The 22,220-nt window shown below is 34.9% G+C and overlaps 1 protein-coding gene across 9 annotated transcripts in view; it reads right to left on the bottom strand.

Annotated features, from left to right (window-relative positions):
• Nucleotides 1-22,220, bottom strand: part of OSBPL9 (oxysterol binding protein like 9) — a 122,610-nt gene that overhangs the window by 11,486 nt on the left and 88,904 nt on the right. For 5 of the 9 annotated variants that reach the window (XM_054691369.1, XM_037498276.1, XM_037498278.2 and 2 more), the window contains 7 exons: nt 16,886-16,924; nt 12,056-12,146; nt 10,964-11,068; nt 8,966-9,125; nt 3,324-3,436; nt 3,096-3,214; nt 341-426 (listed from right to left, as the gene is read on the bottom strand). In XM_054691369.1, coding sequence (XP_054547344.1) covers nt 341-426; nt 3,096-3,214; nt 3,324-3,436; nt 8,966-9,125; nt 10,964-11,068; nt 12,056-12,146; nt 16,886-16,924 — 713 coding nt within the window. The remainder of the gene's footprint in view (nt 1-340; nt 427-3,095; nt 3,215-3,323; nt 3,437-8,965; nt 9,126-10,963; nt 11,069-12,055; nt 12,147-16,885; nt 16,925-22,220) is intronic. The other 4 variants (XM_037498277.2, XM_054691368.1, XM_054691370.1 and 1 more) reach the window with 1 other exon arrangement.

Genomic DNA, 22,220 nt, shown 5'->3' with positions numbered 1-22,220 from the left:
GCTTTTTAAAAGGTTTACTGAGCTAGGTTAATTGAACTTTATCAGGATATATTGTAAATAAAGAGATTATCAATCTCTAAACCATATAAGCTTATCACCTTGGCTTTGTAAATTCTGGCTCCCTGTAAATTCTGGCTCTTAACATTTTTTAAAGGGTCTAACTGGTTGCTTAACATCACCATCATTTTATAATTGAAGCACATAGGTATGTAATATAAACAAAATATTCAATGCCACGTTCCCCCAGAAATTTCTGAAACCATCTATCCAAAGGCAGAAGCTATTGAGTATCATCTTAAAACAACAATAACAACAGAGACTTCCATGTCCAGTCAAATACCTTACAAATAGATCTGGATGTGCAAAGAAGTCTGCATACATTTCCAAAAGAGATCTTCTTTCAAGAATAAATGTTGGAAGAACTACCTGAAAAACATACACATTGGCCTTTGAGGATCAAATTCCAACAAAAGCAGATTGCTGAACTGCTAAAACAAAAACTCATTGTAATGATGGTAACACCCATCAAATGTTGACCAGGCATGCTTCTGATAACTACTTCTCACACTGTACTGATTCAGAAATGTCCATTATCCCACTCAGCAGATGAAAAACAGAGAAATGCTCATGTGTCACTTCCTCTGTGGACTCTCCCTTTGCTCCCTGAATCAGTGTAAAAACAATAACTCAGTAGCAGCCTGTTGCTATCTTCTGGGGGCATTACATACAAATTACCTAATTAAACCATACAAGAATCCTGTTATGAAGAAATTATCCCTATTTTCCAGGAAGATAATGAGAAGCTCAAAGGAGTAAGAAATGTTCTTACTGTTCCATTATTTTATTTTTTTAAAGATTTATTGATTTATTTATACAAGAACTGGGGTACAGGCCAGATGTGTGGGAGGGTGAAAGGATTCACCAGAGACAGAGAGGGGAACAGAACAGGTAGAGTGACGAAATACACTGCTGAGGGGAGCAGTGGGCGAGACAGGAGAGGCCCCTTACTGCTCCATTATTAAGGTAGAATTCAAAATTGGGTCTGTTTGACTTTGGGGGAGGGAGGACAGGGACAAGTGTCTGTGTACTTGCTTCCACTTGGCTACTTCTCTATCTCCATAAGTTCATTAGGAAATTTATCTAACTATGAATTTGTGTTCTCAAATAGATAATGAGCTACTAGAATATAAGGATCAAGATTTATTCACACTTACATTCTAGGTCACTATTAAACAGTAAGAAATTTTTAAATGAGCATTTAAAGGAATAAGCAAGGGAAAGAAGAGTAAAGACAGGGAATCAACAAATTACCATAAGGTTGAGTCCATGGGGAAAAAATTGCTGAGGAGTATGGTAGAGGATACAGTAAAGAAAACAGAAAATTGGAATATGGGAAGAAAGAGTGAGAAAGATTAGGATTAATCAGTAAGGGAAGAATTTCATTAGGGATTGGAAGAAGAGTTTTGGAAAGTAGATCAGATTTTAAATTATTCATCATGGAAATAATGCAGGCCAGTAAGCAAACACCCCTTAAAGTCTGTGCTTACGACATAGCTACTGTATTCAAGATCCTGTGTTAAAGGTTATGGAAGAGGCAAAGGTAAGAATAGGAGTATAATCCCTGCATTTGCCTTAGATAGAATATGACAAATAGCAGCTAAGGGTAAAAGAACAGAGAGAACAAAGAACCCAGGTCCTTTCTACATTGTTGACCCACTGAACTAATCAATCCTGTTACTACTGTAATTCTCATTATATGAAATAATAAACCTACTACTGTCCAAGTTATCATTAGGTGGTCTACCTTAATTGGAGACCAAAACCAACCAAGGTGAAATATATACAAAAGAAATATAGATGTCATCATCTAAAATTAGGTTGTGACTTTCAAATTTGAAGTGACAATTCTGGTTCAGCAATTATGCAATCTAATCATCACTGGAAAACTCCAGGGGACAAATTCCTACAATAATTCTCATACCTAGATCATTCCCAACAAGTACATGTGTTCCACAAATTAATGCTATATTTGTGTTTCTATCTTGGGCAAAATGTTTTACTACAGACACTTATAGAAAGTACTATGGATTCTTTATTTTTCTTCTTAATAGCCTTCTAAAGCCCAGACCCAAATGAAGTTTTACTACCGACAAAGACAACAGCACTGGAGTTAATCTGGTCATAGTCAAAGTGAGAATTCTCAATTTTATTAATTTTCAAAAGCTGGGTAGAATAACAATAATTGATGTAAAAGCTACTGTATTTCAAGTCTTTAAGACAAGAATCAATAGTGGAAAGATTACAGACTGTGATGTTACAAACCAGATTAGAATGTAAATTCTATCCCATAACATGACTTAGCCAAGTTATTGAACTTATGAGTTTTAAATTCCTCATCTATAAAATTTTGCAGTGCTGTGGTGAGAAGTGAAAGAATGAAGCCTCCAGAACAATGGCAGGAATATACATAGACACCTGTATACCAGTCTCCTAAATCAATTGGGTATATACTGTTTAGAGAGCCACTTTTAAATCAAAATTCAAATCTACACCACAATAATTGCATGTCTCAATATATATTACATACAATTTTCTATTTGCTACCTATGTCAATCTTTAAGACAACCCTGGGAAAGTAGGCCACTATACATCCATTCTGTGTATGAGAAACTGAGGATCACCGAGGAAGGGACTTACTCAAGTCCATTCAGTCTGCTAATAGCAAAGGTAGGTGGCAAACACTGGTCCTCTAACCCTAGAATGGATCTCTCCTTATTTTGATTCTGTTTACACTGTACTGCTTTAGATTTTGTTCAAATGACTAACCAAGTCCATTCTATCCCTTGTTTGTCCCAAATAAATTCAAATCTTAATTTATGTAATCCATACATGCTTTTCTCTATGAAATTTTTCTAGTTTAGTTATTTCATCCATTTACACCAATTTTCAGTTTCCTCATTGCACATATATATTAAATCAAAACAAGACAAAAATATTGTCATTATACTATATTTGCAGGTACACTCATTATACAGTCAAGGAGAATCCGTATGTACGCATTATGATACACAGCAAACACCAAATTTGATTCTTACCTTAGTAAGATCCATTCCAAGCCTGACCTGTGACAAGAGATGCATGATGACGCTCTTGTGTTCTTCCACTGACCCTGCTTCCCCTTCGTCATCTCTATCATCATGTGAATCAAAAAGGTCTAAAAAAAAACCCAGATCTTTTCAGACTGGTGTTAAATTAGGCAAATATGTGCTGCTGCTACTAGTACTACAAATGCTTTTTTTGGGAAAAAATTCTCAGATACTTACCAGCATCACTTGTTCCATTGGATATGGAAGAATTAAGTGATTCTGTGGTATCTGGGCGCTTCAGACTATTTCCTGAGCTGCTGTGTGTCAAGACTGAGGCAGATCCAGAGGAACTAAAAAAACATTATTCACTTTCTTAAGCTAAAGAAAGCAATTTAGAACCACAGTAAGATTTTAACTTTATAGAGGTACTGACACCTTTATACTGAAACAAACTAGCCTCTTAAGAGTTAGCCGGTGAAATACATACATATACACACTTTCTAATATTCATCCTGTCACTTTCTTTCCAAGACTGTAAGCTGATATAAGTCTGATGACAAGGTCTCTCATCTCATGCTTTTGGCATAGTGTGCGCTCAACCAAGCTATACTTAAAATATCAAAAATTAATAAAATTTTGCCTATGCATGTAAGTTTAAAACTCACTTTCTTATAAAGTCACCATACATAAATGTAGGTATATGGGAATTCTTGGCAACAATTTCCAAAACCTCAAAATGAGCAAGTCTATTAATCTTGGAAAGGTGTCTTGTCTATATTTTTGATAAAAAATATCTTGTCTATATCCTTTGATAAAAAAGTCCACATCTTAATACTCTCCCCAGTCATTAAAGAACTGTACTTGAAATTACAAAATATAAAGCTTATTTTACAAGAAAATTTATGGTAATTAGCATGATGAGCTAATTAACAGGAACTAAAGAAAACTTTCTCTATATTATTATACCCATGATCATTTAACTTACCCAGAATTAATATTTGTATATAAATAAAGACACAGTTTACCTGTTAAATGGAAAAATAAAAACCAAATTTCTCATACTACGGATATTATTTATAAAATGGTACACACATTATAATCAGTCTTGTATTATAGATTTCTAGGTGTAAAATACAGTATATAGTCTAACTTGAACACAGTTTGCATTTAGCCTGATTACTTACCTTCATTTGATTTTTTAAAATAATAAACTTTTATCTTTTAGAGCAGTTGTAGGTCATAGCAAAGCTAGCAGAAAGTACAGAATTCCTATTTACCTATATATCTCTTGTACCCATACAGGTAACCTCCTTCATTCCAAGTGGTACATTTGTTACAAGTGATAAGCCTACACTGAGACATCATTATAATTCAAAGTCCATAGTTTACATTATGGTTCAATTTTGGTGTAGTGCATTCTATGGAACTGAACACATGTATACTATAATGACAAATATCCACTAGTGTTGTATTATTGAGAACAGTTTCACCACCCTAAAAATCCTATGTACTCTGCCTATATTGGAAAAGTAGAGTATCAGAACATACATAATTCTAATTTAACCAGTTTGCCCTGGTCACTTACCTTCTTTTGATCTATTTTTCAAAAATCCTTAGGTAACTAAATATTGCTTCTTTGATAATTTAGTAGTACACATCACAAGGTACTGTTACTAATGTCTACCTCACCAGTTTTGAGAGTCAATGGAAAATATGACTAAATGACCTAAGTAAGAGAAATCAGATTATCATTAAATAGAAGGCTGCATGAAAATTATGTTCAAAATGTTTTGTGGCTCTTTAACACATCATCAAAACAATAAATTTTTGAAATCAACTGACCTAAAACTCCAAAATGTTTGAAAATACAAATCTTATTTTAGATGCAATTCCAAATATCAGATTTGTTTATGCTGTGCTTTATTCCTTACTCATGTTAGAAACTGTGTCTAGGTAAATGAAATGTTTATTGAACATAAAGCTCTAAATTGAAAAAAAAAAAGGGGGGGGGATAAATCCTTGTTTCATAATTTATCTCATTCAGGGCAAAGGATTAAAGAATATAGTTAAAAAACCCAACAAACTGACAAAAATGATATGCATAGAGGAAAGGCTTATGCAAAGGGTTTACCTGTATAGAATTTAATGATAAGATCATAATGAATGAGAGTAAAACAGAAAATTTAAAGCTTAGAACTTATCGTAACAGAATCCAAAGTTTGACTGAGTACTTAGTACGTGCCACATATACTATATGAATTTGCCTCCCTAATAATCTAACCTCCATCACAAACTTACAAGTTAGACAAGTTTAGTCTCACTATCAAACAGATGGCTCACAGGTTCAATGGCTGGTAAGTAGGAGAGCCATTTCAAATGCATATATGGCTCCAATGCATGAGCTCTTCCTGACATGCACTTCTATCTACAAACCCATCCTGTTCAATCACATAGTTTGCACAGAAGCTACAGTTTCTACAGATGACTAGAAACTGAACAGTGAAAGGATTTAAGCTTTCATATTCTCTTCTTTCAGAAAGAGAAACAGTAGATAATTAACCCGATAATCAGGAAACTTGTGGTGGCAGCTGATGACCAGCAGGTGTCACAAGCTTAACAGAGTACAGGAGGAGAGCACAAATAAGTGAGCAGGGTCAGATTATAAAACAATATGAACCTGATGCCATCATACTTAATCTGAGGGGATTTAAAGACCCAACAAAAGAAAGAACAAAAGAAAAGTCAAAAAAACACTGTACTGGCTTAACAAAACATCTGCAGTCCCTACCAGTTTGAGAAGCTTCTAAGATGAAGAGAAATGAATCTGCAGGTAACTATGAAGACATGCCCATTACAGGTATAATAGGAAAAGCATTTTAACATTTTTTATTTCATAAAAATTTCAGAAGAACCTCTGAAACTGGGATCAGAGACTATCAGCGATGTTAGAAGGTTAAACCACATATTATCAAGCTTTTGCTGAATATAACTATATACTATACTTCTAGAGGATAGACAGATGAGCCCATTTTGATACCCAATTGTATTGTTTAGAGTTACAACTAATACTTGGTGTAAGAGATTGTCCTTAATTATGTTTTATATAAAACAATGATCAAACATTTCATATATCAGTAATAACTTTTGACTTAGGAATTTTCTTCCAAATGCACATCTTTCTTTTTAATGAGACATACCATTTCTTTTTTTGACTGCTTAAAGTCTTATTTCTTTCTCTTTTTTTATTTTATATATTTTTTACATCATTTTTCATTTTTGCACAATGTATGCGTTTTCATCTTGGTTATAGTCCCCATACAACTCCCACCCCCCTTGTTTTGATCCTACCTCCCCCTACCCCCCATAGTGTGTCTCTGGTTTATAGTTGCTTATTGATTTTGAGATTTACTTTATTATAATTAGTCTTTTTTTTAAAGATTTATTTATTTTTATACAAGAGCTGGGGTACAGGCCAGAGGGGCGGGAGGGTGAGAGGATTCACCAGAGATAGAGCGAGGGGCAGAACAGGCAGACGACCGAAATATACTGCTGAGGGAAGCAGTGGACGTGAAAGGCGAGGTCTGCTGTACCATGTGCGATTCTTGTCAGCCAGCCGGGATTGAACCAGCACTGCAGAGGCTGTGGACAGCTTCACAGCACTGTGCTCAACCCACTGCACCACCGGGGAGGCACTATTATAATTAGTCTTTTTCCTGGTCCCTTATTTAGGTTTTCTAAATTCCTGCTATGAGTGAGACCATCTGGTATTTTTCTTTTTCTTTCTGGCTTATTTTGCTGATCCTTTCCTGCTCCATCCATGTTGCTGCAAATTGCATGAGTTTATCTTTTTTGATTGCTGAGTAATATTCCACTGTGTATATTGCACATTTTCTTGTAACTCCACTACCACTATTTTATTACATACAGTAGTAAGAAACCAATATGCTAAACAAAATCCTTTTTGCTGACTGACCTTCTTGAGTTATAAGTTCAAACCTCTCTTCCATAACTCGTCTCATGTCTTAACAATATGAATTCACCTAGAGCACATAAATTTTACCACATTCAAAAGCTAAATTTGGCCTTACTGTCACAAAACTTTCTGAATCGATGTAGTCATTTTCCTTATAAATTTTGAGATTTTGAGCCATCACGATATATTTTTTAGATGAGTATCTCTCAGTTTATATGCACACAAAACTAGAGTCCTAAACAGTATTTCTTACCAAAAGAAATCAACATTCAAGGTGTAAGTACTGACTGATGATACTAAGCTTGCAAACTCATATTATCTTCCAAAACCAAACCTCATACTATAACAACAGTACCAACTCCAGAGAAAGCAGCTATATTTACAACATTAAAGAAAATATTAAATTGCTTCCTACTAAAAGGTTATGGTTTATTGAGTGTTTATTACATTGCAGATACTATGTTAAACACTTAATGGACATTATTTTCATTTTAAAGGGTCACAATGACCCTTGAAGTTGAAACTGTTATTATCCCCATTTTACAAATCAGTGAACTGAGGATTATATAGGGTAAGTAATTTTACCAAAATCACACACCTTTGAAGCAAAACAGATTTAGAAGCCATTCTTTCTAAGACTCTAGAATCCAAAGTCTTAACCATAGCAACCTATATGCCAGTAAGGTTAAAAAGCTTCTTACTTCTCAGTTATCATGTAAATGATTTTCCTTGTTAAAGCATTTTCTGTACAGTGGTAGATACCTAGCTTTAATCTAATGGTATAAAAAAAGCCAAGTATTTTTCTAATGAGGGAAGCAACATTAATAGCTGTGAAATCTGCCTGCTTCATATCTTTGGAATCCATGTACTTTCCTGTATTCCCATGCTATTATCTTGGCTCAGGTTATCTTTTCTCAACTTGCTACCAGGTTTTGGCTGGTCTCCCAACCTATAATGCAGCCTCACTGCATTTAATTCTATACAATTTATATAGAGGCATGTTTTATTTATTTATTTATTTGTTTGTTTTGTTTATACATGCACTGGGTACAGTCAGAAGCGCGGGAGGGTGAGAGAATTCACCAGAGACAGAGCGGGGAGCAGAGCAGGCAGAAGGACCGAAGTACACTGCTGAGGGGAGCAGCGGGCGGCAGGAGAGGTCTGCGCGCCATGCGGGACCCTCCTCTGGTGGCCGGGGAGCAGCCGGGGATCGAACGGCGCTGCAGAGGCTGCGGGCAGCTTCGCAACCCAGCGCTCAACCGCTGCGCCACCGGGGAGGCCCTAATTCTATACAATTTAAAGGTAAAACTTTTTCTAAAATGAAGACCTGACTAGCAACTGCCTTACTTGTGAGAAAACATACACATTTCAAAAACGGATAAAGGATTCTTTCATAACTTGGTTCCTTGTCAATCTCTTTTGTAGCTACATTCCCCTACCATGTAGGCCACCATACAGAATCAATGACTTAACAATTTCCCAGAGCAACCAAGTTTTGTTGGGTTTTCTTCAAAACCCTCCAGGTCTTTCTTAACAGGGATGAGATGATTTCCATTTTTCCCTCATATATTCCTTTCCCTTTTTGTGAATCTTTCCCTGATGTCTGTTTGCTCCCCCCAACAAACTGTAAATTCCTCGAGGACAGGGACTAGATAGTTTTTCATCTCTGTATCATCCCTTCACCTAGTGTAGGGTCTGCCTTTTACCAGTATTGAACATCTCTATTCTAATGTAAAACAACTGTAATCTCTTCATAGTTTATTCATTCTTAATTGACCTTCTCCTCCTAATATTGGTGCTACAGAAATAATGCCTAAGTTTAATCAACAACATTGGCATACTGCTATAACTGATGTTAATTTATTCCATTTGGATTAATAAATACATATTTAGTTCATCTACTTACTCTAGTAAACGTTTTGGGGATGAGCCACTTTGATGGAATTCATCAGCATCATAGAATTCATCTTCACTGCTAGAATAAGAGAACTCTGGGACTGTATTTGGAGACAAGTTGACATGGCTTGGAGAAGTTAGACTGCTACTGGGTGGTGAGTGTCCACTGCCTAGGAAGTTAAAAGTTTAAAATTAGGGGAAATGTTGATAATAGAGAAGAATAAATTTAGAGAGTAAAAGCAGACTTTTCTAATCAAGAAAAGTCTGTACACTATTTGTAAAGAAAATCAACACTTAAACTAGACAAAGAATAGGGAAAACTGCATTACTGTATGGGGACAGAGCTTTCTAAATAAATGAAAAAATGCTATATCCCTATTTTATAATTATCTTTAATATTAGGAAAAGAGTCCTTAAATTTTTTTTGTGTTGTACTGTATTATATTATTTGTTGTATTATAACATTATATAAGTTTCAGGTGTGTATTGTATCATTGAAAATCAACATGTATATACTATATAAGCACACCTCTAAAAGTCCAATTCTATTCTTCACCATACAGTTGTGCCTTTTGTCTCAAAGTACTGCTTCCCTGTCTACCCCTCTTCAGAAGGAAATTCTTTTGATTATCATCACAGAGTGTACTTTCTGATTGTGGAAGTCCCACAAGAGACACCAGTAGCAATGGGAAATCAAGGCTCTAATTTTATAATATAGATCTAGATACTTAGAAAATTGCACCAGAGACAGAGTGGGAGCAGAACAGGCAGATGTACTGAAATGCACTGCTAAAGGAAGCAGCAGGAGAGGTCTGCTGTGCCATGTGGGTAGCTCCCTGGCTGGCCAGGGATTGAACTTGTGCTGCAGAGGCTGCTAATAGTCTCACAATGCTGTGCTTATTAACCCTTTGCGCCACCAGGGAGGCCCAAAATTGTTTGCTTTTCTTTCCCCTATGAAACTGGGGAAAATGTGAAAGACTGATAAACAGATCCTTTAAAAAAATCTATGTGCTAAAAGATGCATACAAGAATATTCACTGAAGTATCGTTTATAACAGGAAAATACTGGAAACCACCTAAATGTCCATCAGTGGAAAAACAGGTAATTCTGCATGGTCAACTATTAAAAAAAAAAATGTAGATTTAACTGTATGAACACAAAAAGGTCTCTAAATGTTGTCGGTTAAATGAAAAGATAAAGTCACAGAATATACGAACTCATTTAGATTAAAACAAAAACAAATAGCATATGGATGTGTTTTTTACATACATGTACACAAATAATGGAGTGTAAAGAGGACTGTCAATTTTTGTTCTCTCTATATCTATATTGTCTGATTTTTTTTTTAAGAATAAGAAAGTATGCAACTTTATTATGCTCAGTGCAATAAGCCAGAAGGAAAAAGAAAAATATTGATGGTTTCACTTTAATAGAAATATAGGGGAACCAAATAAGACATCAGTGTGAAAAAAATAACAGTACAAAACACAACAAAGCAAAAACAGACAATTATAAATCAGAGACATACTGCGGGAGTGGGGGGGGAGGAGGGAAAGGGATCAGAGGGAGGAAGGGAGGCGCACAGAGGAGTGTGGTGATGGTGCACAGGTGCCTTGTGGAAGGAAATTCTATGGGGACTCACTGAGGGGGTAGGGGGCAGCAAATATTTGTTAAAAATTTAAAAAAAAGAAAAAAAAAGAAAAAGAAAAAAAGAAAGAATACAACTTTAACTTCAGCAATTTTTTAAGTCAATATAGATATTCAAAATAAATCTATGATAAACAAAATTTTGCAATATTTTATTTCAATTATAATTATTACTAAAGCTTCCGATTCAATCACTCCAAAAATAATGACGCACTTTATATGTAGAAATGTAATGATAAAACTATTATCTCCAATAAAAATATACATTTTTTTCAACCTTTTTCTTCATCAATAATCTAACACAAACCTTAAATGTTAATACGGAGTTAAGAGAGGTAAAGGAATTATACAGATCTGTACCTGTACTATTTGGTGTTGGAGTTTGATGATGTCCCAAGGTAGCTAATACAGGTCCAACTGGTAGGGAAGATGGACGTTGCTCTGACTTACACAACTGAGTTGGTTCTAGATTTGAACATGAGAAATGAATTAAAGAAACAGCCAAACACACTGTGTGCTGCAACTGTGTGGGATTCAGAATATGAAAGATCAGTAACCTTGAAATTATATCCCATTAAATCAATTTCCATGCTACTCCTTTTTGACCTCCTATCACTTTTAAAATCAATGATGATGTGCTGAGTACTATAACACTAGGCAGGATACCTTAGCACAATTGTCCTATAAAACCAGTGAACAGTTCTGATGATAAAGTATTTCCGAGCATCAAACCACAAAAAATGTGAAATGGGGGCACAGTGACTCCTCTTTAGCCCAATTAGAGATATTGTTTATCCTCTTAAAACATAAAAACTGACAAAATGATTTTCATATACTTCTGAATCTTTTCAAAAAGGATTTTCTTTTATCTGGCACAATTTCTGACTTAACTATGTCATCACTGAGACACAGAAAAGTTGGATGCAACAAAAAGGAGTATAGATGGGTGCTGAGCCTTGCCAGTTTTTAAAATAACTATTTATCACTCAATACTTAAAACACACACACATCTATCTAATCAATAGGCAGAACAAACTTCATTTTTCTATTTCTAATTATCTTGAAACATAACATGAAGAAAACATTTATATTGTTCAGAACTATAAAGAACACCCTCCAAAACTGAACATTCCTGGATTACCTTCTACTAGATGAAGGTATATCAAGTTTTTCTTGGTAGCCATGAATCCTAGGTCACTGAATTCTAGTCCAAATTCTAGTAACTACATTTGTCTTCCATTTCACTTTGAAAAACAAAAGCCCTTTCATTATGCTTAAAAACAGCAAATATGAAAAATATTGTCACCATTTTCTACTATATTACTTTTTGGGTTTTCTTTTACTTACTAAAAATATTAACAAAAAGAACCCTTCAGATTATTACAAGAGACACAAAAATTAAGTTTTTTTTATCATCAATATTTCTGTGAAACAATTTTACAGATACTATACCTGGAGGTAAGACAGTCTGGGAAGGCATTGTATTGATTACAGGTTCCAAAGGACTAGGTTGATATATTGCATCTACAGGATTAATAGTACTCTGAGATTGAAAAAAAAAAAACCACAGTTATTTTTAAATTAAATTCCCTTCTAGTACTGACCCTCCCAGGTGTATGAAATGCCCACATTTCTGACAGCAAAGTCCTGAGAATAGCTACATAGATATGTTGGTCAAAATGCAAAGAGGAAATGAAACACCTTTACTATACAGAAGTCTAAGAGTTTCTCACTTAAAAAAAGCATAGTAAAGAGGAAAATTTGAATTTGTCATATAGTAAGTAAAAAATGAAAAAACTTGGAGCTATAAAATGGTGTGGGAAGATTTTAGGAAGTGAAAACAGTAACTTCTCCAGTCAATTTGGTGCTTCTCACTCAAATTCACAGTTCACACCAAATATCACTCACTCCTCTTAGCAAAGAAAAAAAAATGCTCTTCCTTTCTTTGGTGTCAATAAACATTACACCCATTACTAGCTAATGAACCTATACCACTAAGATCTTATCTCTGCATCACACACACTATTGCCACTTTCCACGAGTGAGCACTGCACAGTATAGACAAGACATCTAGTTTTACAGTTACTAAAGGCAAAGAAACATATCTTCTAATTGGTAGTGGGGATGGAGACTTCCTTTTTAAGGATTTAGAAGGAAAAAAATTACTCAAACATGCAGTTACAATTCCAGAGGGAAAAAAAAAAATTTGTGTTTCTTGAATTCCAAGGCAGGAAATTGCTCTGCAAGCATGGCAGCATTTTAAAAGCAAGACGCCATAGCTTGATGATTTTTTATTTGGAGTTTTGTTTTTTTTTAAAGTTTAGATTCACCTTCAGAAAATAAGGGGATTGCAATTGTATGGGGAATATAAAAATAAAATTTATTAAAAAAAAGAAAACTGAATGAAATAAAACCCCCCAAAACAAAATTTTAAGTTCTTTAGCTTTGCTTGGTCTGTAAAGTTAAACTTCAAGTATGTATTAGGTAAAACTTATAACAGAAATACTGTAACAGAATTAAGAGAGAAATACTATGCTAATGAACTAACCTAAAATGTATTGACAAAAATTTGATAATGTCTGAAGTTGAAAACTGAGATAACAGTAAAGCTTTATAGCATTCTCATTTAATGCCTAAGTTTAGAAAAAGTTTTCTTAAAAACCCATTTTCTGTCAAAATACTTTTTAATCATTAAATCAGATCTCTTAAATCAAGTGCTTTCAAGACAAGAATTCTGATTCTTGTCACTACAGTACTCTACCTTCCATATATATTCTTTTTTTTTTTTTTAATTGGAAGTCAAAGGATACTTAGAGAAGAAACCCTGAAAATAATCATGATAAATAATGAGTCTAGTAAAGTGAAGGAGGGGGGTAGTTTTCAAGTGTTAGGAAAAGCCCATAAACAGAGACTTGGATTTTTAAAATTCCTTAGAATCCCTGCTCTATGAAGGACTTGGTAAATCTCTAACCTGCTGAAGACCTTACTTTCAGTCTGTAAAATGAAAAATGTCTGGATTATATGGTCTTTAAGAGCTTTCTCTTGGTGTGGGAAGACCAAGGTCTGGTTATTCTGGGAAGACCTTGGTCTGGTTCTTCTGATTATATAATGATACTGATATATTATGATTCTTTTTTTCATATTCTGGACCAGGCTACTAAAAAGTATCTCAAACAAGTCCTAGAGATATTCTTAAATTCCTTTTTATATAAAGTGGTTAACTCAAAAGGATGCCCAGTGCTTTATAAAGGCAAAATCTTGCCATCAATGCTTTGTTCCATAGAAACAAACATATATCACCTCCTTATCTCCACTCACTATATAAGAAAAACTACTTCAGAGGATAAGATATAAAAAACTGGAAAGGGACCAAAATTCTATCTTTTGAATATAATCTCTCATTTTCCAAATGAAATGTTCTAAGATGAAGTTTGTCAACCAGTTTTAGACTTTTTTTTGCATGTATATTAAAAGTACTTCATACCTTTTATTGCTATTAACAGAAAATATAACTTCTATACTTATCTATAGTCCTTGGTCAATCAATTGCAGTTAATTATAAAATATGTTAAATTACATTCTACACCTTGCTTTCAAAAATATATGTACAGAGCATGCAATGTGCAAGCATACGATAATTCTCAGCTCTAATATGTTGTGACAGTAATGAAATACATGCAATATATAGTTGACCCTTGAACAGGCAGAGATTGGGGCACTAATGCCCTGTTCCAGTCTAAAATCTGTGTGGGACTGAGACCCCTCCACCCCCAACATCAGACACTAAATTTATTAATACTCAGGTCTCCATTGTCAGTCCTCCTTTTCTATGGATTCTGCATCCAAGGATTCAACCAACTGACATCATCTATAGTTGATGAATCTATGTGGAATCCATGGGTATAAATGGCCAACAAAATTAAAGTATTAAGTGGACCCACGAAGTCAAACCCGTGTTACTGAAAGGTCCGTTAAATACCTTACACACACACACACACACTGAACACTATATGCTTTGTACCTTACACTAACCTTCTGAGGTAGAACCAATCACTTTTCTTTTTTTTTTATTTATTTATTTATTTTGTTTGTTTTTTTTTTTTTTTTTTTTGTTTATACATGCACTGGGTACAGTCAGAAGCGCCGGAGGGTGAGAGAATTCACCAGAGCCAGAGCGGGGAGCAGAGCAGGCAGAAGGACCGAAGTACACTGCTGAGGGGAGCAGCGGGCGGCAGGAGAGGTCTGCGCGCCATGTGGGATCCTCCGCCGGTGGCCGGGGAGCAGCCGGGGATCGAACCGGCGCCGCAGAGGCCGCGGGCAGCTTCGCAACCCAGCGCTCAACCGCTGCGCCACCGGGGAGGCCCCAATCACTTTTCTTTATAGATGAAGAAATTAAAAATCACAGGTTAAAGTAACTCACAGCGAGTGAGTGGGGGCTGGTTTCTAGCTATTGGGTTTCCAAGGCCTAAAGCACAGTTTTTCTTTTTTCAAAATAAAAACTCTTAAGGAAAAATACTATAGTATAGTCCCTGATCAAATGACTCTAATTTCTATCTTCTACTTCTTTAGATTTTCTATGACTATAAACTTCCTGATGTTTTTAGCTACAAATAATCAAATATTTTTAGCATGTTTTATAAATTCTACCAATTTTTTAAAATGTAATAAAAAGTAACTAAATTTTGCTATGAAGGAAAAGAGATAAAAATATTTGCCACCAAAACAAAGAAAGGAGGGGACACAATGGACTACGGTGGAGGTCTAAGGGTACCCTGGTGGTGTGGTGACATGCATCTGAGGAGGTACAATCTTACATGTTTGAATCACATACAGTGTTGTAAACCAGTATTACTTCAAAAAAAAATTTGTCACCATAATTTTCCTTAGGGTCTTTGGGGACCATAAAATGTTATACACATACAGTCCTTTTGCAACAGTCTCACAATCTTAACTGGTATCTCAGGAAAATTACAGTACACTATATTGTATTTGTATTAAGCAATTATAATATATCACCACGGCTCAAACCCTGAACTTAAGGAGTGAAAAGAGAAATAAAAACTTCAAGGTTCTTAATTCAAGTTTCAAGAATGTTTCTTACCTCTGGTTTTTACAGAATCATGTAAAAATAGTTATTTAGCTTCTTTTTCCATTTTAAATCAGCTATAAAGACAACACGTTCATTCTTTCAATTATAATCATGAGATGGTTTTAAAGATTTGTAAAATGAGCTTCCAGATCAAAAACAGGTTAACATTTGTAGTCTCAGGACAAAAACAGGGCTGCCTTCTGCTTCAGAAATAGTCTGAACATCCCTGGTAGTGCAAAGGGTTGGGACGCAACCTATGAAGCTGTCTGCAGCCTCTGCAGCACTAGTTCGATACCCCGGCCGCCCAGGGAGCGATCCACATGGCGCGGCAGACCTCTCCTGACTTTCTCGCTGCTCCCAGCAGCAGTGTACTTCAGTCAATCCACCTGTTCTGCTCCCCACTCTGTCTCTGGCGAATCCTCTCACCACCCACCCCCCATCCCCTCACCTCTGGCCTGTAACCCAGCTCTTGTATGCATAAATAAATAAATCTCTAAAAAAAAAAAAAGCTGCACCTCATAGGCAGAGGAACTGTAAAAAAAAAAAAAAGTCATACAGTTACCATAAAACCTGGGTAGCTCAAACTACAAATCTTTAAACTCTAATTTGTATTTCCAGCTGAACATATAAGAATGACAAGCCAAGGGGGAGGAAGGAATAAAAAAATGGCTACAAGAATTCATGTTGCAACATGTTTCAACAAAAACGCAGTATATACCACTGTAGTAATGATTGTTAACACAATACACAAAATCTAAAAGAAAATAACAGAAATCAGTAAACATACTTAAATAGGTTAAGATATCTTTCAATACCGTACCCCTTCCCCTTTGCTTTTATCTAAGGAAAAAAGATTGATAAGAAATGTAGTATTGTGAGTTATGGATTATTTAGTCATAAGAATGAGTTTTCAAATCATGATTAACATTTCAAATTAACACATGCAGAGTGATTTAATTTGAACCAACACTTAAACATTTTCAAGACTGTCATTTCCCTTCGAAATGATTGCTGAAAGATAGTCAAACTGTAGGAGCGGAAAGAAAATTGCAAGAGTCAACAATAAAAAGCAGTGAGTAGGTGAAAAGAGGAATTTGCGCTGAAAAATGAGTAGAAATTCAGCCTTCTCCTGACATGACTGGTTATAATGATCTGCAGAATTAAAAGGAAACAAAAGATTAGATTAAACTTACTATAATTCCGTCTGCGTGCTTCTCCGCATTACACTGGTCCTTAAGGGAAAATGTTAAAAAATTAACTTCATTCTTTAACTTCTCCTGTACTTTCTTCCCTACTATGAAAGTGTATTTTACTAGGTAGCTAACAATGTTAGAACACTGTTGCTGTGCTTTTCCAGTAAGATTTTAACTCTATTTGTATATTACTAGACAAACAAAATTCTATCTCTGGCTAGACAACAATCAACACCAATAGCCTGACAATTTTTCTATATGTGATTTGCTTGTGGAATTAGCCTACTGAATTGTATAATTGCATTGGCAGCACTGATTAAAAGCAAATATACTAATTTAAGATTGAAGACCCTACATATTTCTGGTGTTAACTTTATAGTAAATTATACCAACTCACCATAAACTGGAAACCTTTTCATGTGTTTATTAGCTATTCATATACTTGAAGAAATGGGTGTTCCAATACTTTGCCCATTTTTTAGCTGGATTTTTTTTTTTTATTATTTAGTGAGCTGTAAGAGTGATTTTACATATACTGTATACAAGTCCTTAAAAGATGTGATTCACAAATTTTTCTCTATGTCCTTAGGTTGTCCTTTTACTTTCTTGCTAGTGTCTTAAGAAGCATGCACATTTAAAAATTTTAAGTCCAATATATCAGTGTTCTATTGTGTGTGCTTTTGGCGCCTTATTTGAGAAATCACTGCCTAATCTAAGATCACAAAGATTTACTTGTGTATTTTTGTCTAAGAATTTTATAGTTTTAGCTGTTTACATTCAGGTCCTCAATCCATTTTGAATTATTCTTTAGAACACAAGATAGGGGTTCAATTTCAAATTCTTTTTTTTTTTTTTTTGCATGAGGATAACAAATCTCTCCAGCTCCATTTGTTGGAAGAATCAAATTAAATTAGAAATTTTCGTTTATCACCATGGTGTGTTTATGTGTGTATCATATAATTAGAAAGTATATAGGTACATAATTAGGAATTAGCTTTCTCTAGACTACACTGCCTCATTAGGAAAATAGAGGTATATTTCATGCATTTATTGGCAGGTATGGTTTTAAAAATACTGGTCTGTGCTAACTGGTCAAAGGTCTTAGCAAATTATAGGGTGTTGATGTTTTTGTCATTAATATATTTTGGATTTCAGTCATGATGGTATGAATAGCTTCTCTTTCAGAGAATAGCCAATATATTAAGAAATGAGGGACTTATAACCAAACAAATATATAGTATAATTTAGTGGTAAGTTGCACTAGACCTTTTATAATTCACACTGAATTCACTCAAATCCCTGGTCCAGTAATACTTGAGATTTAGCATTAGCTGATCCCAATAAAAATCAACTCGAGATTTACTTGTAAAACAAAAATAAAAAAGATGGAAGAGGGGGCTAGGGGCAAGTCACAAAACAAAATTCCTTAAGTTTATAAGGGGACTGGATTGATAGTAACGCATTACTATCTATAGGTTCATCTAGATTTGACTCTGTCTTAAATGACAAACCACAACAGTTAACAAAAATAATAAAACTAGATTTAACATATCCCATAAATATCAGGCATTATTATTTGAGAACATGGGGTTGAGGGAGAAGAAATGTTGATGTGTGTTTAAATTATATCAGGATTAGAAATGGTCATTTTCTTACACAACATAATGTACTTTATCAGTAATTTATTGCTATGTGACAAACCACCCCACAGGCTACCAAGGGATGGAGAAGGGGCAGAGGCAGGGTAGCAAAATAGAAAGATATAGGGAATGACTGGTTATAAGGTACAGTGTTTCTTTTGGGGAGTGATAAAAATATGCTAACATTAGATTATGGTTACTATTCCACGACTTTGTAAATATACTAAAGTGTATACTTTAAATGAGCAAATTTAAAGAACGTACTTTATATATCAATAGATGTATTTTTTAAAAGTTTGACAAGAAATCAATGGATACTGATGAAAATAAAAAGTTGTTCCAGAAAAATGTTACAGGGAGAAAATCCCAAAATCTAAGAACAACTTAAACAATTTACTTAAAAAGTATCCATGGTCAGGCAACTCAGCTCTGAAAGGATAATCTACACCTGTGCTGTCCAGTGTTAGCCCTTACTCACATGTGGTTATTAAGTACCTAAAATAAAGTTAGTTCAAAGTGTAAAATACACCCAGGATATTGAAGACTTGGTGGGGAAAAAAAGAAATATCTCATTAATGAATTTCTATACTGATTACAAGCTGAAATTTTATTTTAGATATACTGGGTTAAAATACATTTTTAAAGTTAACTTCCCTTGCTTATAAATTTTAGCTTATTGTCATATATCACCTAATCTTGAAGAACTGGTCAAGTTCCCATCTGTACAGGTATCCCAGATTATCTCCACTCCTTTCACCCCCTATCAACCCTTTACTTTCTCAGTTTGCCAAAGGAAGAACAACAGGCTAACACAGCCCACTGGAAAATCCCACTAACCAAGTAGTGCCCAAACTTTGCTGCACATCAAAATCATACGGGAGTTAAAAATCTCCCAAAGCCCAGGTGATATCCCATACAAATTAGTCCAGAATATCAGGGAGTGGGAATCACTATGCATCAGAATTGTTAAAGATCCCCAGGCAATTCCAATACGCAGCAAGCATGAGAAACAATCATGCTTGGATCATGCAAGATGGAAGCTAAAATAGGGAATAAAAACTGGAAAGAGCTTAAAATACTTCCTATCACATGCTTCCTTTAAGAAGTTAATACTAAAATTAACCCAAAGCTAAAAGTGGACAACTGCAAACAAAATAATGAAACTAAACCATGACCTCACACATAATAAACCAAAAATCAACTCAAAATGGATCAAAAAATTGGATGTAAAGCCTGAAACTGTAAAATACATAGAAGAAAACATAGGCAAAACATTTCATGACATAAGATTTAGTGCTGCCTTTAGGGATTCATCCATCCTCAAGAGCAAGGAAAACAAAAGAGAACATAAACAGCTGGGACTACATCAAACTAAAAAAACTTCTGTACAGGAAATAAATCATAACTAAAATGAAAAGACTCCCTACTGGATAGGAGAAAATATTTGCACATTACACATCTGACAAAGAATTAATATGAGAGCACAGGGACTGTGGTGATGGTGCATGGGTGCCTTGGGGAAGGAAATTCTACGGGGACTCAATCTGAGGTGGTGGTGGGAAGCAAATATTGTCTAAAAAATGTAAAAAATGATAAATGTTAAAATAAAAAAAAATAATAAAAAAGAATTGATATGAAAGATATACTATAGAACTCATAAAACCCTCCAAGAACAAAGCAACCCAATCAAAAAATGGGCAAAAGAACTAAACAGGTACCTCTCCAAAGAAGACATTCAAATGGCCAAGAGATATATGAAAGAATGTCCACCTTTACTTATTCAATAACTTCAAAACAAGACCACAGTGAGATATCATCTCACACCTGTGAGAATGGCCTATATCAAAAAGACAAGAAACAACAAGTACTGAATATGGAGAAAAGGGAACTCTCCTACACTGCTGGTGGGAATGCAAAAAGATGGTTCGGTCCTTATGGAAAGCTGTTGGGAGGTATCTCAAAATATTAAACATTGATCTGCCATTCGACCTAGTAATTCCACTCCTAGGCAGCTACCCCCAAAACTAAGAACACTAATTAGAAAGGAAACTTGTACTCCCATGTATATTGCAATGCTATTTACTATAGCTAAATTATGGAAACAAGCTCAATGTCCCAGAGTGAAAGAGTGGATCAAGAATATGTGGTATATAAAACCGAACAAGGACAACACAAAAAAAGAAAACTATAGGCCAATCTCCCTAATGAACACTGATGCAAAAATCCTCAATAAAATTTTAGCTATCAGAATCCAACAGTGTATCCATAAGGTAATTCACCACGACCAAGTAGGATTCATTCCAGGGACACAAGGATGGTTCAACATCCGAAAATCAATCAACGTTATCCAACACATCAACAAAAAGAAATATAAAAACCATATGATAATATCAATAGATGCCGAGAAAGCTTTCGACAAAGTGCAACACCCATTCATGATAAAAGCCCTTGAAATTCTTGGGATACAAGGAACATACCTCAACATCATAAAGGCCATATACGACAAGCCAACAGCCAGTATCATTCTCAATGGTGAAAAGCTGAAAGCATTTCCATTAAGATCTGGAACAAGACAAGGATGTCCACTCTCACCACTGCTTTTCAATATAATACTGGAAGTCCTAGCCAGAGCAATAAGACAAGAGAATGACATCCAAGGAATCCAAATAGGAAAAGAAGAAGTCAAACTATCACTATTTGCAGGTGATATGATAATATACATAGAGAACCCCAAAAACTCCATAGAAAAACTAACTGAACTCATCAATCAGTTCAGCAAAGTGGCAGGATACAAAATCAACATGCAAAAGTCAGAAGCCTTCCTATACACTAACAATAAATCTGAAGAAGAAGAAATGAAAAAAACCATCCCCTTTATTATCGAAACAAAAAAAATCAAATACTTGGGAATAAATCTAACAAAAGAGGTAAAGGACCTTTACAAAGAAAACTATAAAACACTGTTAAAAGAAATAGAAGAAGATACAAAGAAATGGAAAGACATCCCCTGCTCATGGATTGGAAGAATAAACATTATTAAAATGGCCATCCTACCAAAAGCAATATACCAATTCAATGCTATTCCAATAAAAATTTCAATGTTATTCTTCAAAGAAATAGAACAATTATTGATGAAATTCATATGGAATCACCAAAAACCCCGAATAGCCAAAGGTCTCCTGAAAAAAAAAGAAGGGAATGGAGGCATCACACTCCCAGATTTCAGGCTATACTACAAAGCCATAATCATCAAAACTGCATGGTATTGGAACATGTGTCTGTTCCAATGGAACACACGGACCAATGGAATCGAATAGAAAATCCAGAAATAAACCCACAGATTTATGGTCAACTAATCTTCGACAAAGGAGCAAAGAATACGCATTGGAGCAAAGAAAGTCTGTTCAATAAATGGTGCTGGGAAAACTGGGCCGCTACATGCAAAAGAATGAAGCTTGACTACTACCTCACACCATACACAAAAACCAACTCAAAATGGATTAAAGAACTAGACATAAGACCTGAAACCATAAAATACATAGAAGGAAATATAGGCGAAACACTACGTGATTTGCACATCAAAGACATCGTTACAGACACATCACCCAAAGCAGTGATAGTGAAAGCAAAGATAAACAGCTGGGACTACATCAAATTAAAGAGCTTCTGCACAGCAAAAGAGACAATAACAAAAA

The sequence above is a fragment of the Talpa occidentalis genome, unplaced genomic scaffold (assembly GCF_014898055.3).
Source record: "Talpa occidentalis isolate TD23 unplaced genomic scaffold, MPIMG_talOcc4v2.1 talOcc4.9, whole genome shotgun sequence".
In the NCBI taxonomy this organism is placed as follows: domain Eukaryota; kingdom Metazoa; phylum Chordata; class Mammalia; order Eulipotyphla; family Talpidae; genus Talpa; species Talpa occidentalis.
The sequence above is the reverse complement of the archived record's forward strand: the minus strand, read 5'-3'. Positions and strand labels throughout refer to the sequence as shown.